General features: G+C 39.0%; 2 protein-coding genes across 7 annotated transcripts in view; one reads left to right on the top strand and one right to left on the bottom strand.

Annotated features, from left to right (window-relative positions):
- Nucleotides 1–9,362: 9,362 nt before the first annotated feature.
- Nucleotides 9,363–15,184, bottom strand: si:ch211-141o9.10 (probable endonuclease 4). 2 transcript variants are annotated; one of them, XM_038301009.1, is made up of 7 exons: nucleotides 14,833–15,183; nucleotides 12,196–12,405; nucleotides 11,552–11,734; nucleotides 10,101–10,232; nucleotides 9,873–9,977; nucleotides 9,658–9,787; nucleotides 9,363–9,533 (listed from the first exon to the last, which is right to left on the bottom strand). In XM_038301009.1, exons 1-7 carry the CDS (start codon nucleotides 14,972–14,974, stop codon nucleotides 9,455–9,457), a joined length of 981 nt encoding a protein of 326 aa, XP_038156937.1. In that variant the 5' UTR covers nucleotides 14,975–15,183; the 3' UTR covers nucleotides 9,363–9,454. The 2 variants fall into 2 exon arrangements, with proteins under 2 accessions (XP_038156937.1, XP_038156939.1); XM_038301011.1 differs by lacking the exon at nucleotides 11,552–11,734 and having other exon boundaries at nucleotides 14,833–15,184.
- The window catches only part of tnrc6b (trinucleotide repeat containing adaptor 6B), a 34,683-nt gene continuing 29,500 nt past the window's right edge, over nucleotides 14,975–20,157 (top strand). For 3 of the 5 annotated variants that reach the window (XM_038301005.1, XM_038301003.1, XM_038301002.1), the window contains exons 1-2: nucleotides 14,977–15,463; nucleotides 18,110–18,196. In XM_038301005.1, the coding sequence (XP_038156933.1) occupies nucleotides 18,140–18,196 (57 nt within the window). In that variant the 5' untranslated portion in view covers nucleotides 14,977–15,463; nucleotides 18,110–18,139. Of the gene's footprint in view, nucleotides 15,464–18,109; nucleotides 18,197–20,157 lie in introns of all 5 variants that reach the window. The other 2 variants (XM_038301001.1, XM_038301004.1) reach the window with 2 other exon arrangements.

Raw genomic sequence — 20,157 nt, 5'->3', positions numbered from 1 at the left:
TCTGCCTGGCTGTGTGTTTCCTGGATGGGGCCGCCTTTTACAGTTGATTTTTGTATGTCTGCTTCTGTCTCCTTGAACCCCAGTCGGCCTCAGCAGATGGTCGCTCAGACTGAGTCTGGTTCTGCTGGAGGTTTCTTCCTGTTAAAACCGAGATTTTCCTCTCCACTGTCACTACAAGCATGCTTAGTGTGTGGGATTGCATTTGAGTCAAACAGTTGATGCAATCAACTGGTTTTCCTTAGATAGAAAACTTTGAATCAGTTTGACTCTATGATCTGGTGAGCAGTTCCTTGAGATGACGTGTTGTGAATCGGCGTTATATAAATAAATTGAATTAATGTCTTATTTTGCTCCTTCTCTACTTTTTCCCTTGCATTTGTGTTTTGTGGTATCTCTCTTTATTCAGTGCTTTGTATACCTCTGTGCATTTGGTCTAATGGGGCTAGAAAGGCTTCGAGAGATCATGCAATGCAGTTGGGGGTCGCCATTTTCTTGGGTTAAAGTTGAACTGTTAACTAAGGTATCATAAGTATAAGTTTGTGGTCTAACTGTTCTACTTGCTCTACTGCATGCTTTTATCTTGGTTTCTTCTTTACTTGTTAGTATGCCGCTTCTATTTTACTGTTAATTTTATGTAAAGCACTTTGAATCATCTTTGAACTAAATTGTGCTGTATAATTAAACTTGCCTTCCCTTGTTCAAGTCATAAATTTAAAGGCAGCACTGTGAGTGACTGAGATGAAACATGCTTGAAAAATGGACGATACGATAGAAAAAGTAGATGAGCAGTACTAAGACACACCAGACCCACTGAAGGTTTGCTATCTTAAAAAATCTCTAGGCTCATATGGATCAATTAGATAGAGTTTATTCATGTGAGCAAGATAACAGAAAATAAGATTTACAGGGTCTGTTCTCAGCAGCTGAGCTTGTTTTCTATCTTACCGGTGTGCATATATTCTCCTGTTGCCTCTGTTTCTCACTGGTCTCTACTGTTATTCTTCTCCTCATGAGAAGTCCTACTGCTTCCTGTTGGCCTTTCTTCTCCATACCTTCTTTCCTTGTCCTTTTATCGCACCACTTGGGAGATGCTCACTGCATTTTGGTCCTAGTCTAATAAGCATGTCATCACAACAATCAAATAAAAATCAGATTGATGGATTCTAAGAATCTGGCTCCCTGATAGAGGTGAAAAAACAGTGAGAGTATTAGTTCTTAATAGAATAAATTAGATCCAGTTAGAAAAGAAACCTGTAAAACATCCGTCCTTGTGGTTAATGCTTGACCTCTTGGTATGTATTTCAGACTTCAGTCTTTGCCAGGGGTGCCAATAGTTCTTCAATATAAAATTAACAAATAAAGCCCTTATATAGGATTAGATTCAACCTATTAAAAAAATTATGGAAGCAAGTGAGGTATTCACTGATGTTTCTGACTGAGCATGTTGGAGATTACAAACAATCTGTTTAAAATAAAGGATAAAATAAGCGTAAATAAGTATTTTTCAAAGCTTCTAAGCAAACAGAAAGATTGTTCATCACAGCAAAACTGCTGCCGTCTAGGGATTGACATTGAACTCAAATAATGACTAGTACCTAAATGATCACAATGAGCACATAGAGCATATTTTTTTGTTAGAATTGGCTCAGTAGAAACACCACAATAGTTTCTCTTTGCAGAATGTGTCAGGAATATAGTATCTATAATCACTGAACATTTTATCTAGTTACCTTTATTCTGGGACTTCTGTTCAGAACTATATTTTAAATATCAAAATTGTCTTTCTTGCAGTTTCCTTTCTCTTCTCTGCTAAGGTTGGAGCCCAAATTTGTCAAGCCTTAAATTTAAAAACCAGATGATGCTGCAGAGTAAACCGCTATGCACGCAAGCATAAAAAAGTGCAAGGTCTGCTTGCAAACCAAAGAGAACCACCATGCTGGGAGTGAGGTCATGCTTTTTGATATACTACAAGCCATAAAGACCTCAGCTGGAAATCCCCACCACTGCAGGTTTTATTTTACAAACTCCAACCCTTTGGCACTCCACCCTTCTCCGACCTCCTGACGTAGTCCCCATTAGTCCACTTTCACACGCATGCACACTGTAGATGCGGCTGGTCAAGTAGGGATGTGACGCTGATTAGCTTCCTGACAGGAACGCTACCACCCACCCCTGAGCAGAAGCCAGGTTCCTCCTGAGTGGCCCCATGGTGGGTGGAGAGCCATGGCGGCTGCTGTTTGTTTGCACTGCGTCCTTATTTCCGCGAATTCTGACCTGGCAGGAAGCATGTAGAGACGGGACAATGGGCTATTTTAAGAAAATACTTTATGTTGCTGCAAAGCTCAAACAGGAAAGCCCAGTGAGACAGGCAAAGACATTAATGGTCTGAAGTTGGACACTGCAGACAGGAGCTTATGCTGGAAAGCATCATCTTTTTAGAATAAAGGGGGCATTTATGTTGTGTTATTGTAGCTGCCTCTGAAACCCTTTTAGATATGCATACTCCCCATAATCCACTACTCTGTACTCAATAGACCTGAGGAGAACATTCAATAACACCTGAGTTACCATAGTGTTGATCTATACTAGAGAATTGGTATCAAAAACAACATTTCAACAAATAAGTACCTCCTTAATTAATGTTCTCGTGCTGTTTTTCTATGCACTTAAAGATTCCCCCAACCTTCCTCATTTCAGTCCTTAAGTGGCTGAAATGAGGTTAAACAGAGATGCTAGATTCCAGGGGTGGAAAGTAACGAATTACATTTACTCACGTTACTGTAATTGAGTACTTTTTATGAGTAATTTGTAATCTTCGGAGTAGTTTTTGAAATATGTAATTTTTAGTTTTACTTGAGTAAATTTGAACCTAAGTAGTTTTACTTCGCTACATTTAAAACCTCCTCACGTTACTGAGTAAAAAAATTAAATAAAAAATACTGATGGTGAAAAAATTAAATGCTGACAGAAATTTAAACCCCTGTGTTACGGAACCGACACTTCATCGCCATTAAAAAATAGAAGAAGACTTTTGACTTTTAACAGCACTTTAATTACACAATTCAAACATATAAGCAATTGATGTAAAAACAAGTGTCAGTTAAAAATCACTATTAAAGTAAAACAAGTGTCAGGTAAAATCATTAAAAGAGGAGCTTTTTAATAACAGTGGGTTCCTGTTGCGTTTTAGTTTGATTTCTGGTATCTTTTGGGTATTTAATTTTGTGTGCATTTTGAAAACTTTTAAATGTAGTTTACATTTTTTTATTCCTATTATGGTGTTGTGTGTTGGACAGTAAGATTGAAAATTGTTTGCACTTTATGGTACAGGTTGTGACTGTCTTTGTGCTGTGAGGAAGTATGTTCTTTAGCCCAGCTGATCTTTTGTAAGTGTGGATGTCCACTGAAATATACCTTGAAATTGATTAAAACACCTTGTGCTCAATTCGATTTATGACTCATCCTTTTTTGCATTAAATAACTCAAAGTAACTAAGTAACTTTTACTCAAATTACATTTAAATGAAGTAATTTTTTACTTTTATTTGGGTACATTTTGAGATGGGTAATTTTACTTTTACTCTGAGTAGAATTTAGGCAAAGTAAAGATACTTTTACTCAATTACAATTTTTTAGTACTCTTTCAGAACTCCTCGTTCTAGATGTTTATCAATTGGAGGAGACCCTGAGGCCGACCCAGAACTTCCTAAGGCACCTTTTGTCCAATCAGGCCTGTTAACACCTTGCTTTCCCACAGAATGAGCTGCATCACAAAGGAGAGGGACGTCTGGATCTCCCTCCTGGACCTGTTACCTTCTTGATCTAATCCTTGGGTCACATATTCCTTTAGGCTGCAGATTTTGGTGTTTTTTGAGGGTTTTGTTGGTTTAACCGGGTAGAAATGTTTCCAAATGTACGTCTGCCTGTACGTCTGAGAAGTGGGTCTGAGTTAAATAACAAAAAAGAGTGAAGACTGGCAGTGAAATGAGGAAGAAACGACAGAGATGCTCACAAGGCGTTATAGTCTATCATAAAAAGGCCTTTCACCTCAATTGTGACACTACATTAAGAACAGTTTAAATGAAATATCTAAGTAATTGAAAAGTTATTTTTGGTGTAATGATTAACTCGCTTCCTTTTAGTTATTACTGTATGTTTGACTTATTCACTCTATGCAGCTACATTAAAGGTTTTTCTCTTCACTCAGAGTTAGATATTATAAACGAGGGATGCTGTAAATCTACATGTAATAGTTCACATTAAATATTTCTAAAGGTTTGTTATATTCAACATAATATTGAGGCAGTTTTTAATCTATTTTAGTCGTCTGGGTTATTTGTTTGAGTTCCTAGGTAGGTCTGTTAATTTGAGGGTGTCGTAGGTAATAAAAAGCTGCCTGTTGAGATCAGTGTGAGCTGCTGAACTGGGGGATTCTACCAGTTTGTGTACCTGTTCGGTGCTTGTAAATTTGCCTGGTTGGTGTGCACCATGTATGTCCAAAGTCGGTCCGCGAGGGTCGCTGTCCTACAGGTTTTCAATGTTACTCAGATTCAGCTCAGCTGATTCTGATTAATTCAGTTCAACAGCAGCCTGTTAATCAGCTATCAATGGAAAACAGCTGTGCTAAAGCAGGGAAACATCTAAAATCTGCAGGCAGGACCTTATCTCTGCATCAAGCCTGTTTAATCCAGCCTTTAAAAGCCACTCAAACATACAACCAGCTATAGAGCAGGAGGATAAGATGCTGTGGGGAGCTTAATTAAAGTTTATTTTGTTATTTTCAGATGGAGAAATATATGCTCTTTAGTATGAAACTGAACAGATTGTTTTTTGATGAACAGATGCCCAATGTAACCTTTTAAAACTAGGGGAAGAAGCTTCAGTAATAGTCTGCTGGTCTTTTCAAGCAGTTTTATTCAGGCAGAGTGGGAGTGCAACCCTAAGTCTCTGATTTCAGGATCATCGCCATTTGCAGGATATCCAACAAAGCCAAACAGTAAGGCTGGATAATGTATGAGTCCACAGAAGCAGTCCAACTGAGCAAAGGAAGGAAAAATCCATAGGAAAATGGCTTATTTACATTTCTGATGGTATGTGGCATCTGAGTAAAACCTCTTTCTTTCAGGCTCATCCATCTGAAGGTGTGATGACAAAGACTCCTATGTACTGTACTGTTTGTTTACTTAACTAATTCCACTGGCTGCTGAGCTCCAAGGCTGCGCTCAAAGAAAGGTCAGGAGAAAACAAATATGAGTAGATGAGCGACTCCGAGCAGTGACAATCATCTATGTCTGACCCCCTGTCTCTCCATGTGGATGATTGACCTGGAAGACCCCCTTTGTATGCACAGACTTCCCTCTCATGTGCTGAAGACGCTTTACATGTTTGAACATGGTGCTTTTCTAGAACAGTCCTTTACTTTAGCTCTCCTTATTTATACATTATCATCCATTCTCCAGTTCCATCTGATATGGATTTTAGGTTTGTTCCTGAAACCTTCCCACTGCATCCATTTACCGCACCCTTGTTTTACACCAAGAAGAAACAGGAAAACAAACACTTATTCTCTAAAATACATCACATCGGCTGGCTTTTTATTTTTCCTGCTCACTTTCACTGCCGAATATTTAGCTTTCAGAATCACAGCTGGATTTGTTGCACAGGTAGGATCCGTGTTTGTAGGAGCAGTTTGCAAGACTAAGTGCTTGATTTGATCCATATGTAGGTACGGAAGCGACTGCAGGACCTTGATCCATGGATTTGTGGCAGTAAGTGAATATTTTTTGCAATACAGTGTATAAAGACATGAAGAAAACTATGTTTGGCACTCTTTTAATGCAGAAGGAGAGCAAGGCTTTTTGAGGTCTGTTTTTGGTCCAAGTCCATCACATCTATCCTGCTGGGACAGATAAGGGATCCTGATCCTTCAGTGCTGGTTCCTCTCTGTGTGGAGGAGCAGGCGTCTCCAAGAGTCCATGTTTTATAAAAAGAAACATTGAAATCAGGTTTCCTATCAAAAGAAACTAACTGAAAATTGATAAATATTCCATCAAACTTGTATGTTTTAGTTAAGTTTGTTGTTTCAACTTCTCAGAGCAGCAAATAAGAATCGGATCCTCTTGGGTCTGTTAGAGGAAGGGACGAATTAAAAGGAGGCAGAGTTGACAGCAGATGTAGATCATTAAATTCATGACAAAGAAGTCAAAGTGGGGATCAAGATCTAAGCGGAGACAAATTCTGCTTTACAAATACTCTTCATGTTTCTCTGTTAATCCCACCGGTTTTCCTCCTGTATATTTTGGAGCATTGTGGTTCTTATTTATGCATCTCTCCTGTGTAGCCACCGCTGGGTAGCTTTCCTCTTCCTGGGCCAGCAGGAAGCAAAGGACCTCAAGGGGGATTGGAAAGGGTCTAAAAGAAGGAATGAAAAGAACAACCAGAATACATTCTGTATGAAGCAGGTCGGTTAATGATTTTTAGAGCACAGGTTTGTCTGTGACCTTCCCTTTTTTCCACCTCTTCTGTTTCTTGTCTCATCTACTGGCTCTAAAACAGCTGTCCACTAGTTATGGCTTCACGCAGAGCTATAATAAACTATTCCTGAACGTCCTCACTGCCTGGCTTTCTCAGAGGTAACAGGAATGCCAGACAGTAAAGTGTGCTGTTGATGTATTTGCTGCTGCTAAGATGCAGATATGAAGGACTGGCTGAAAAAGCAGAGAGGTCTCCACCCTGCCCTGAAGCTCCTATATCTACTGAACAAGACGACTCGTGTTTGTTGGAGATTTCTAAGGCTTATATGAGCAAGAGCGTACAGGCAGTCTGAAGATTTTGTGCCTGGTCATGTTGGGGTGTGCTGGCAGATGGATCATTCAGACTGTGAGGTGGTTTGGTTTAGTTTGATTTTCAAGGCTTGAACACAACCCCATCTCTTTTCTTTCTACTTTTTCTGCACTTGACTTCATAGAAGTCTACTTTTGTTTTTAAGGTTTTTTTTTTCTCCTGGTAAAATCATGGATTGATTCATGTCTTTTTCATTAGTCAATTGATTGTTTCAGTTATTAAGAGTGAAAAAGGCCAGATCACAGTATATAGTCACATTAAATGAGCATAACAAACATTAAGTGCTATCTACATACCCCAAGTTCTTTAAGGGCAGAGAAAAAGCCCTTATCTTCCCTAACATCACAATCAAAAAATGAAAATGTAAATAATTAGAACTGTGGGCTTTAATGGGATATTTTTTTTTTTTTCTTTACCAGCAAACACCCTGGATGTATCGGTAACTAAGCAACCACTATTTTTTTAGGCGAGCATCTCGTCCAAACTGTGAAGTGCGGTGGAGGATCTGTGATGCTGTGGGCCTGTTTCACCTCCAAAAGCCCAGGTTACTTTGCTCAAGTGCCTGACATGGAGCTAAACTTGCTAAGAATTATTTCTACACAATGATAAACTATCACTGGGTATTTTCTGTCTCAGCAGGTTTAAAGTTCAAGTGGGAAATTATCCTAAAATCCTAAAGGCCAGATTGTCCTCCACTCTAACCAAAAGCTTTAGATTTAGATCAAAGGATTTTTTTTCACAGCTTGTAATTATAAACATATTATATACATTTAAATATGTAAGAAAATGGATAAAAGCAAAAGAGATACTTGCTGATTTATGTAGTATTGCTCTGCAGAGCGACATGGTCAAAGGCAGCTAAGAACATTGTGGTGTCTGCACCCTGCTGAGGTTTTCTCTTTGTATCACAAAGGTCAGGATGCAAACTCTTCATGTTCCTGAAACGGTTTTCCATCTTCACTATACAGCAGCTTGTTGACAGATTCCCCTGCAGCCATCGGCCCGATGGAAACTTGGTTTAGACACAAAGAGCTCAAGAGTTTGTTTCTCTCTACAGTACAAACTTTGGAGAGAAACAAAGGAAGAAAGAGAGAGAGACTACATTATCTGCCAGTCTTTAAAAGTTTTATAATTAGACCGGTGGTTTAAGGCCACAGTGGAAAATATTTGAAGCACAAAGCAGTGAGTCATGAAACCAGTGCAAACAATACAGTAGAATCTTGTAATAAAACACATCTCAAGACGATTAGATAATGGAAAGACATTTTATGGTTCCATCCAGGTTTCCCTGGGTTTTACGATCATGTGTTCACTATTTAGTCTCCGACTTCACCTGGTTGTAACCCCACAACTCCTAAAACCCATCAGGCATCTCTTATCTGACCCAAAACGCATGCATACTCCCTCCAGTTCTTCCTCTGCTAAAGGCAGCACTCCACCAACAGAAACACGTCTTTTCATGGCTATAGACTCACACAGGCTGGACAGGCATTTCCTGTGGGTGGGACCTGAGACGGAGACATTCTTTCAGCCAGGCACCTCAGCTTCCTGTCTTTGAAAGACAGCGTCTGGACCGGAGCATGGAAAAGGGCTCCATCTGTCCCAGCTTGTGTTGGGTGCAGTAGTGGATTAACACAAGGTGGTTAGATCAGGTAACGAAAAAAAGTTGCAGCACTGGTGTCAGTGAATGAGAGAATGAAACCATCGTGCAAACCATAGATTCAATTCTCTGACGTAAATACCCAATAAAAAGGCTATGCTTGATGCAACTCACCCTGAACATAACCTTAATATAGCATCCTCATGGTGGTGGATGCATCATGCTGTGGGGAGGCTCTTCCTCAGCAGCTGCAGCAATACGATTTAGAAATCTGCCTTTTGTCACAAAATGTTAATCATTCTTCTCCACCCAACAATTATGTGCAACTCTGTTTATCCATTTATCCCAGAACACACCGTAGCTCGTTTGTAAAGCAACAATTAGGCAAATATTTCCACACCTCCTTGGGTAAGTGTTCAGCCAATTTTCATGAACTTCAGTGTGTTAAAAGGAATGGAAAAGAATCAGTTCCTTCAGCTGTACCAACATGTTACACGGGAAATTTGTATTTATGATCCAGGGTATTCCCACTGTGCACAGAATGAGAGTTCACTTTTAGTTCATCTCAAATATGAGGTTAATTTAGACCAAACATGTTCTTAAAAACAGGGCAGATGGAACAGCATCACATCCAGCATCATGGACCCAACTAATAAAAGATTCCCTTACTTAATAGCATGTCTTTTAAAGCATTCTTTCCAATTAAAATGAAATGACAGAATTTTATTTACATTAAGGATAAACTTAAGATGCTTTTAACATGAACTTTTGACTACATTATGCCTTAAAAACACCATAAAAAAACATGACTGTTTATTTCATGTTTATCTTATTTCTTTTCTGACTGGTAGGAAAACCTGAACAGGCTTGAGTCTGCTGCCCCCTTGTGGTCATTGAGAAAATAAAATACTCCAAGTGCAACATTTATTCATTTTATTGAAAAACATAAAAAATAAACTCTTTAAAACAGTGTGGTAATAATCCTCTTTGTGCGTAACATTCAGTGAAAGCTTTAGTTTTGGCCATGCTTGCTTTTGTCCTCACACAAGGAATAGAGTAGCTTGATTTGCTCAGCATATTCGAATCCAGGCCTGCAGCGAAACAAGACATAAATTGAATTAGCAGTTCACATGTGGTTGCATCCCTAAAATGTCATCAAACACCCTAACATTTTTTTTAGATTTTCTAAATTGTTTTCTTTAAAAAAAATCCCACCGTCCGGGCGTCTCCAGTATCAGTGGAATATTGTCCAGTCTCGGTTCATTGACGATGTCCCTGAACGCAGAGAGTCCGATGTTGCCTTTGCCGATATCTTCATGTCGATCCAGGTTACAGCCGAGCTTACCTGTGATTATAAACAAGAAAGGAGCGTAAAGAATGGCAAAACACCAACATTTCTAGACAGAATATCTAGTAGGTCCTGCCTGCACCTTTAGAGTCGTTAAGATGAACAGCCTTCAGATAGCGAAGACCGACTTCCTGATCAAACAGATCAAGCATGGCGGTTACTCCTCCCTCTGCAGCAAGGTCATAACCTCCCAAAGAAAGAAAGAGCAGATAAACAAGCAGAAACTCACACAATATCAAATTAAATGTACACAACTCAACTTTACTCAGTTTAAATAAAAAAAATAAAAAAAGGTTGAGGTGACTTTTACCTGCTGCGAAGGCGTGACAGGTATCCAGACACACTCCCACCCTCGTCTGGTCTCTCACTTTGTCTGTGATGCTCTTAAGCTCTGAGAACTTCCCGCCAACGGTGCTGCCTTGGCCGCTCATGTTCTCCAAAACTGACCCCATAAAAAAATATATAAATAAAAATTGTTTTGAAGATAACCAAATTATGAATTTGTCTCAAATCTGCAAAACTTACTTAAAGAGGTAAAATCTATAAGTAACTTTTTAAGAAGTCTACATAAAAATGAAGTACTGGCAGTGTCGTCTACAGGTAACAGCTGCACATCCACTGACATAAGGGGCTTATTGGTCTCATATAGGAAAACAAAAAAATAACAACAAAGCACTTTTTGTTATCATTTTGCCTTTCAAAGCCCAATAGGACTTTGAAATCCCATAAAGAAAAACCCAAAACATCCATAAACTGGAGGCGATTTCCAGCCATAATGTAGGTTTGGAAAAAAAAAAAACGGTGAATAAAACCTGCATTGATTAAGAGATATTATGAAGCTTTGGCAGAAATGAACCAATTCAATTTCTCCTCCTGACCTGTAACTACTAGCTTTTTTTTTTTTTTTTTTTTTTTTTTTTTACTAAACCGGGCATCCTCAAAGTTGGTCCTCGAGGGCCGCTGTCCTGCAGGTTTTAGAGGTTTTCCTGCTCCAGCACAGCTGATTTACATTGATAGTTGATAAAGAGACTTTTGCTGAACTGCAATTATCAGAGTCAGCTGTACTAAAGAAGAGAAATCTCTAAAACCTGCAGGGCAGCAGCCCTCGAGGACCGACTTTGGGGATGCCTGGCTAAACAATAAAATGTATTTAGTTAAAAGAGCAAGCTCTGAACACCTCATGGAATCCGCCCTGACGATGAAATGTTCTATTTCATATCACCTATCTTATCCACATCTCATTTAAAAGTGAAAACTGATTGGGGAAAAAAAATAAAACAAAAGTTCATCTATTCATCAACAACTTGACTAAGACAGTCCCACTTTCTTTATAAGACGGACTTCAGTTATTTTGTACACCTGAAAAAATAAAAGCATACCAGATTTTCTTTAAGAGGATTTCAAAATGAAAAGAAACTGTTGTGTTTGACTCAATATTTAAAAGCAAAACTGCTATATTTTAGATTACAGCATATTTTTTCCCATTTAAAGAAGCCATAATGAAGCTGCCATTTTCATCCATCACTTACATAAAGAACCAGAGCAGTGTTTTAATTAAAAAGGTGAGTTTACAGAATTAATCAACATAGTGCATACAGATTTGGCATTTTATTGCCTTTAGCACAGTTTGTTACTAATATTAGAATTAATAACACAAACTAAAACATTTGAAAAATCTGGAGATTCCGAGATGGATGCAAATTCACAAACGGTCTCTTTTAGAACAACCTGCGTGTTCGGGTTTGATGTCTTATTCTGTACCTGTGACCACAGCAGGCGTCTGCTGGTGAGCATGATTAATAGCTCCTGCTATCTTGTTCACACATTGCTCAGTAGTGATGGTGCCAAGAGAGGAGCCGGGGTGGAAGTTATAGAGGCTGAGGCCCAGGAGGCTGCATCGGCTGAGCTCATCCACCAGCAGCGCCTGGCTCTTTTCAAACACATCTTTAACAGATTGGTTCAACCAAAAAAAAAAGCATGATCTAACAGATAGAAAACTTGAAGAGAAATCAATTTGATAACTAAAGGAGGGGTACGTATTGAATTCATCTTTTAAAAAAAAATAAAGAAACTGGTCTTTTTTTCTGAATTAACAAGATAAACTTTGAGAAAAGGGGAAGGGAGGTAACTGTGCCATTTTAACAGGTTGCTTCGCCAAGTCGCATCTTCTGAGACAAGAGAATTTCTCAGTGCGAATTAAACAATTAAAATCAACAAACTGGACATGTTGAAGCTTCTCCAAGGAAAGGCGTCTCTTGCTTACAAATCTGCAAAACCAACAGTAACATCCATTGCAGCAGCATTATCTTGTTAAGTCAAAAAAACAGACCAATTTCTTCAATAAAATACAACTTGCATGCAGGTTAAAAAAAAAGCTCCTACATAAATGAAATGTCCTAACAAACCATCTTTGGGAGAGCCACAGTTCATCAGGTAGGAGCCATGAGGCAGGATGTGAACTGGGTCAAAACCATGCAGGGAACACTGCTCCTGAAACTTTTCTGCAGCTTTCTGGTCCAAAGCAGGCCTCTTCCATGACCGCTGAGAGCCGAGAAACAGAGCAAAACCTTTGCCCCCCATCTCCACGCTGGATTCCACCGCTTTCCAGATCCCACCTGGAGTCAACAGAAAGCCAATAAAGCAGAGATCACAATGTGATAACTTAAAAAAATATAAACAGTTAAGTCGCCTAATCAGATGTTAAAAGCAACTTAACCTAAACCATGAAATGACCATGAAGAAATTTAAACTAGAAAAGCACGGAGATTCCCCAAAGAGCACATTTCCCCTCAATATGGTGACTTACATTTGTAGCTAAAACTCACACAGAATCTGGATCGTTACCAGTTTTTATGAACTGTTCCTTAACATGAGGCCCAACTCTGGTAAAAATATCCTTAAAATCCTTTAATGTTTATGAGTAAGGCACTGCGTGTGTCTGCAGCCTCTGGTGTCTGTTCTTCTCCCACCTTCTTCATTTGCTCTGCTTTCTTCTTTGATCAGCAGATCCAGACTTTGAGCAAGGCGTGGCTCACCTTTCTTGTTTTAGTATTTTATACAAAATACTTCCAGAGTTTTTCAGTCTGGTGTTGAAGCTATCAATAGTCACTGCTGCCACCCCCTGGTTTAAAGGGGAAAATGCTGATGAAGATTCTCAGTCACCCTGGTCATAGTCATTCCGTAAAAGTTCAAAAAAAATATCCACTGGACTTGGTTTCCAAGATCTTGGAAACCAAGTCCAGTGGATTTTTGTTGTTGTTGAACTTTTACGGAATTAAAGGGGAACTGTTCTTCTTAAAGGAATAGTACACCCAAAACATGATTAGCCTTCATTTTCTACTCACCCCCATGCTGAACAACACCCTGGAGTACTTTTTTGATATCTCAAATGCATCTGGAGATCTGGGATGCTTCTTGCTGTCTGCTGACATTCAAATAATGGAGGCTTATAATGGGCCTTCCGTAGCGTCGTGATTGCGCATGTGCGCGCTTTCAGGAAATCCTATACACTACTGTTTATGCTCTAAAAACATTCTAAATGACTTCGTTTCGAGTAAATTCTGGATGCTACCCACTCAGGAAACTTGGAATACATTGGACGAGCAGTATGGAGGAATATTGAAACGTTTTTTGTGGACTTTTATGGACCTTTCTGCCTCGGGCGCTGGGCACCTCCATTATTTGAATGTCAGCAGACAGCAAGAAGCCTCCCAGATCTCCAGATGCATTTGAGATATCAAAAAAGTACTCCAGAGTGTTGTTCAGCATGGGGGTGAGTAGAAAATGAAGGCTAATCATGTTTTGGGTGTACTATTCCTTTAAGTGAGGTTTGATGGTAGTTGGCAAATAATTTAAAAGTGCATTATCGCCACCTACTGGTATGAATTGTGGAACAAAATGACAGTATACTAACAATAAATGTATCTCCTTTACTTTATATTTATAATATAATAAACTAATATCTTATATCATTATCTAATATAATTAATATTAATTATTAATATTATCTTAATCTTTTATGATTCAAGTGCTCCTGTTCAACCCTGTTGGGTTAGGGCTAGGTCAGGGTTAGAAAAAAAAAGACTACAAAACGACCCAAAAAAGGCTATTGATTTCTGACTTAGTCTCAAAAAGCCTTTAATCTAAGGATTATTCTCATAGAATGATTACTTGCAATAGTCCTACTTTATTAAAGTGATAATCATGCACTTTGGCAGTAAATTCTTAAGTAATGCGACTTTTAATTCTCAGATTTAAAGTCAGAAAACTTTTCTTTTTCACTATATATTCGGTGGAATTTTTGTTGTTGAACCCCAGTCGGCCTCAGCAGATGGCCGCTCACACTGAGCCTGTTTCTGCTGGAGGTTTCTTCCTGTTAAAGGGAGTTTTTCCTCTCCACTGTTGCTACAAGAATGCTTAGTGTGAGGGATTGCCTTCAATGCAATCAACTGGTTTTCCTAAGATAGAAAACTTTGAATCAATCTGACTGTATGATCTGGTTGAATTGTAAAGTGCCCTGAGATGACATGTGTTGTGAATTGGCACCAACTTAAGTTATCAACCTGACAAAACGGGTTAGGGCTAAGTCAGGGTTAGAAAAAAAAAAACGACCCAAAAAGGCTCAAAATGCAGACTTTAATCTAAGGATTATTCTCATAGAATGATTGCTTGCAATAGTCCTACTTTATCAAAGTAATAATCATATACTTGGGCAGTAAATTCTTAAATAATGCGACTTTTAATTCTCAGATTTAAAGTCAGAAAACAGTATTTTTCACTATATTCGGTTGAATTTTTGCTGTTGTTGTTTTTTCAATAATCCCCTTCCATGGAGTGTGGCATCTCCCTGTAACGGTCTCTAGTAACGTTTGACATTTCCGGATGAAAATGTCACCGCAAAGCGAGTTGCAGCTGATTTTTATGAATATTCCTCAGAGGGTTTTATATGGGGCCCTTTTCCAGATCTGACCCCTGAACCACGCAAATTAAAAAGTTGTCAACAGGTTAAGGAGAAGCGCCTTGGGAGATTCCATAACTCTTACCTTGAATCCCAACATGAGCTCCTATGTATTTGTTGCTCCCTCTGATGCCTCCTCTCTCCTCAGTCTTTGCTGCTTCTGGTTCCTCCACCAAAGCTGCATCCTCACTTCTCCTTTTTCTCGTCACTCCTTTTCTCGGACCCATTCTGTCAATGAAAGAAGTTACTTATATCTTTGCTGCAGATTCGCTTTATTTGTATTCCGTTCAAACCCTGATGAGCTGATATAAAGTTAGTGTGAAGTTTATGAAGGTCAGAAAGCGTGTTTTATTCAGCCCTCCTGATGGGAGCCAGCCAGTCAGAGCGCATCCCCGCAGCTGCTTCGGGCTGCCCATTGGAGACGCTGCATGCTGAGCAGCAAAATGGCCGCCCGTCAACCGACCGACTCCACAGCGCTTTGAAATTTAAACTCTTCCGCACATTAGGGTTTACACTCGGAACATTAGTACTTATTTGCAAACCAGTGGCGTATTATTTCGCGTGTCTTTTTCATCACTAGCCACTTACTCGGCTCTCCGCTCAGGCGTCCTGGTCCTTGTTGCCTCGACGAATGCCTCAAAAACAGAAAGATCGCACTAAAGCACTTTAGCTAAGCTAGCTAGCAAGCTAGCATATCTTCTTATGTGATTCCTGAGGTGAGTAGCTTGGATTGTTCTTTAATGGTGGGTTGTGTCATTAAATGTTCGCATGCAAAACGCGGCAACTGTCAGTGAAGTGCGACGCTTGATGCCTCTTTAGCGCATTCGGCTGCTACTCGTAGCTGCTGTCATTTGCTTACGTTAGCCTAGCTTAGGTGTAGCGGTGCTATTGCAGAGCTCGGTTTTCGGCCTTCCGTCTGCTTGCAGGTTCTGATCGTTGAGTTCTACTTAACCGTACTTAAAGTTGAGTGACATTTGTCCTGATTAAAAGGTTACAGAGCGCTTTAGCGTCCCTTCATTTTAACGAAGAATTACATCCATTCTTGGTGTTAGCATGAATGCTTTATTAGAGTGCACGTTTTACAGTTAATCACCATATATGTGGTTTTCTGTTTAAGGGATTTAATTTTGTTTGCTTTACGTATCCTTATACTATGGCGTTAGCTAGCTTTAACGATATTAAAAAAAATCTTAACAGCACCTATAACAGCATATGCTGATTGGGTTTAGCTCCACCTGTCATCTGGGGAGGGAGGGGGGATTATTGGGGATCATATGATTGATGGAAATATAATCGAAGCCAGTTTTTACTTTGTGGACCTCGAGGCCTGAGGTCAGAAGTGCCCTAAGCTCAGAAAGCTCAGGAATCCTGCCTGTTGGAAAACCAAAAACGAAACTAACAGGTTGGCACAACCCCAGCTCAGCAGTGCACTGAGCTCCTGTGTTAGACATTGATCTTCTATAGCTCTCTAACATTAGTTATAGCTTCTAATTTTTCATCAATACCATATATTGACACTTTAGCTGCCTTTCTATTTGCATTCCTTTACACCTCATTCATTACTTAAGAAATGTACTGTTAAATAAAAATGTCTATCTCCCTATATTTTTTAAAAGTAATCGAATGGCTTTTCTCATTCAAATATATGGCTAGGTATTTTCGCCTAAGTCCTGAATCAATTCGATTTGCAGTAATGCAGTTCTAAATCAATTCATTTCGATTCAATCTGTTTTTACAATAATGAAAATGGTTCAACTGCGTTTCAAAATACTCATTTTATTTTTGTCCTGTCACATTAAACACAAAGTGCAAACTTGTAAATCAGACAGTTTAAACTTGAGATGTGAACAAAACTGTCTTGTAAGTGCAAACTTGTTTGTGAAAAGTGAAAAAGTGAAGCCTCACAAGTAAGCAGATGTGACACAGCGGGGACACAGCAGACATGCATGAGCTGCATTATCTTCACTGCGCAAACCATATTTGCAGCGTTGTCTGTAACAACTACAGGGTGGTTGCTGGTCAGCCCCCATTTGTTAGTGTCTTCAGTCAACCGATTGGCTATGTTTGCAGCTGTCTGGATTGAAGTAATCTTGAGTGCATCTTTCCTGCTCATTTGAATGTGAACGTCACGCGCATCACTATAAAACTAATCAATCTCATTCCCTAGACATCGATTTTAGACAAATGTAAAAGAAACGATTCAAAATCGATTAAATCAAATTTTTTTTTTTACCCAGCCCTATTAAAATACTTGTTATACTCAAATCTATTCATTCCTAAGGTCTTTTATAATTACAGTTTTTTACAGCAAATGTAGTGAATTATTGCCAGTATTAAAGGGGGACACCGCTTTTTTTACATTGGCACCTTGATTTTACGTTATTACATCATGTTCTACTCACCCATATGAGTTTTGTGTCATTTGGAGCTGTTCTGAAGATATTCGGTTTTGTTATATCCAAGTAACGTCTTTCTCTTGGCAACAAGATTAATAATCGTTAATAATAATTTTTTTAATGTGAACAGGGACTAGAATGATTGTTTTGCTGTTGATGGAATATCAAAGCAGACTAAAGAGTAGGGGTGAGCATTTATTGTATCATTTATCATGATCAGTTTCTAGTCATAAGAATTTTTCATTTATCATCTAAATCATTAATTAGAATCAATGATGATTTTAAAACTCCAGAGACTTGGTGAAATGTCAGACTTCTTATACTTATTATACTATTGTTCCTCTTTTTCTTTCATTTTTTTCTTCCAAATTTTAAGAATATGATTAAATTAAGTTACGAGATGTTTAGCGATATAAAATATAATTCTTTATGTAACTGCTGTCCCAAAGAGGCAAAATTTCAAATGTTTATATTCCTCAGGATTTGTCATTGTGGGGCTATGATTGCTGTAGTAGGCAGTCACAGTAAACTGATACATAGAAGTAATGTTTTATTTGTTTTGTTTGCAATTTTTATAAATTTCACTATAATATCAGCCAATATCATAAGATTTCAAGAGCATATTGCCCTGCCCGAATAAAAAGATAATATATAAGGGGGCAAATTAGTAGAACCGTCTCTTTTGGCTGGTTCTTTACTGAAATGATGCATATAGGCCTCTAAATGCACTTTTTAAATCACATAAGGCCATGATGAGTGACACTTTTATTTTTTTTTATGCCTTATTGGGTCTTTTGTTTTTTGTTTTATTATAAAATCAAGAAAGTTGTAATTTAACTGTGACTAACAACTAACAGAAGCAAGCGTTGTTAGGGGAGCTCAACACTCCTGTATTCCTCATAGAACCACCCCTGTTTTAACTGATGAACATTTAAAATGGCTCCCTGTGTTTTCATTATTTTACAGAAACGAGAGTCTGGTCAGGAGCAGCAGTTCATGGAAGACAAGAAAAGGAAAAAAGAAGAAAAACGGAAAAGGGAAGCCTCTCAGAAGGTAAGTTTTACTAGAAGTTGGTAAGAGCCTAAGTAATCCACATATCCAAAGTAGGACTCAACAATACAGCCAAAATGTATTATATTATCATGTATGTCTCAATTTCAGTTGAACGATATGATTCTGATATTGACACAAACAATATAGAAGGCTCAGAAAAAGTGCCAAGAAAGCCAACAACAGATGCCGTTACAAACTTCTTAACTTTATTTTGCCAAGTCAATAAAACTTAGGGCCCTGTCACCTTGCTGATGTAGACAGCGTATGCCCGACATCCTAGAATCTCCTAAAACGCTGCCATACCCTGAACTTTCTTTGTCATTTTTCAATTTTGGGCATATTCATTACGAGTCCAAAACTTCCAACAAAAGCCTAACTTATGCTGCGTTCACACCGGACGCAGCTGGCGCGACAGAAGCAGCGAGTTTACATGCAAAGTCAATGGTTGACGCGCGTCAAGGCGCAGCAAAAGGTCCCGCGGTGCGTTTTGAGCAGCAGGTGCAGCGCGTCTGAGCAGCTGAAGCATCGCGTCGGGCGCGTTTAAGCATCTGACGCGCCGCAAAAGCGCTGCTGCTCGAGATGGAAAAATTTAATTTTTGCTGCTCGACGCGCCGCGTCAACCAATCAGAGAAGCTGATCTGGGAGCTGGCAGGGAGAGAGACACAGCGCTGATGATCAGAGCGCTGTGATCACTCCTCTTAAACAGTTTATTGACGCCAAAATTAACTTAAAATGCTGAAATCTGCCGGCAGAATATGTTGGCTTTTATTATCCTGCTGCCTGCAGTTTGGATTATTTAGATGAAAAACACCTACCAGCTGCCGTGGTAGGTGTTTCTCGGCGCACCGCTGGTATGTGGGGGTCTGAGCGGCTCCGACAGAAAAAATATTGCAAGGCAGGAGAATAATCTGAATGAACTGACTGCACTGATTACGTTTTTTAAGGTGTATTTTCTCACTTAAAATCATATTAAAACTACTTTATTCCCACTGATCACAGCAAATATAGCTGCAAGGCAGAGAAAGGATAGTGAAGCTCCGCCCAACGCGCGTCAGACACACTTTTGCACCGCGCAGCCAGAGCAGCAAAGCTGCTTCAGCCGCGCGTCAGAACTAACTGGAACAAGCAGCAAAAATGAAGCAGCAGACGCGATTTTGCTGCTTTTGCTGCGTCCAGTGTGAACGTAGCATTATGCTTAATGCACAACAGCGTGATGCCCATGAAACGATGCTTGAGCAGCATTATATGGCATCAGTAAAAGCGATGCGATGAAGCAATGATACTGCCAGCCAAAAAAAAGAATGAACAAAAACTAAAAAGGTTTGCAATCACAGCAGATTCAGCATCATGTCTGCTAGGAGGTTTTTTTGGTTATGGGCGTGAACGCAGGGAGGATCCATCACACTAACCTTTAGGCTCACCCTTTGATGGGGATGAAGTCTGTAGGAGAAGTTACTCATAGGTTTTGGATAAGCTAGACATCACGACTTACGTGCTCTTTACTTATACAAAACGTACCCATAGCTTATCCAACGACGCTACGCTAGTCTAAATCGTCAAGGTGTGATATGGGCTTTACATTTTGGAAGTTATTGTTTTTTAGATAAAACACTTTTTTATTTTAGGTGCAAGCTAAACAATTCAATGCACTTAAAGAGAGGATTATCTCTGCATCCTCCTATTCTTCAGTCCATGGTTTATTGCCTCTTGCAGTTTCTTTTTTCATGTCTAACGTTTATATTATCAAGAAAACAAACACATCTAAGCCTGAAAGTCTATATTCAAAAGCCATTATAATGACTAGTAAAACAATTATAATGACTAGTAAAACAATTATAATCTCATAACTAGCTCTTAAAATACAGACTTTAGGTCCCAATCAATTCACAGAAATCTTAACTTTTGGTAAGTTCATCATAGGAAGCTTTAAGGTGTATTCAGACCGAGCACAGTGCTCATTG

This window comes from Cyprinodon tularosa, unplaced genomic scaffold (genome assembly GCF_016077235.1).
Source record: "Cyprinodon tularosa strain WSP-4 unplaced genomic scaffold, ASM1607723v1 ctg46, whole genome shotgun sequence".
NCBI lineage: Eukaryota > Metazoa > Chordata > Actinopteri > Cyprinodontiformes > Cyprinodontidae > Cyprinodon > Cyprinodon tularosa.
The sequence above is the reverse complement of the archived record's forward strand: the minus strand, read 5'-3'. Positions and strand labels throughout refer to the sequence as shown.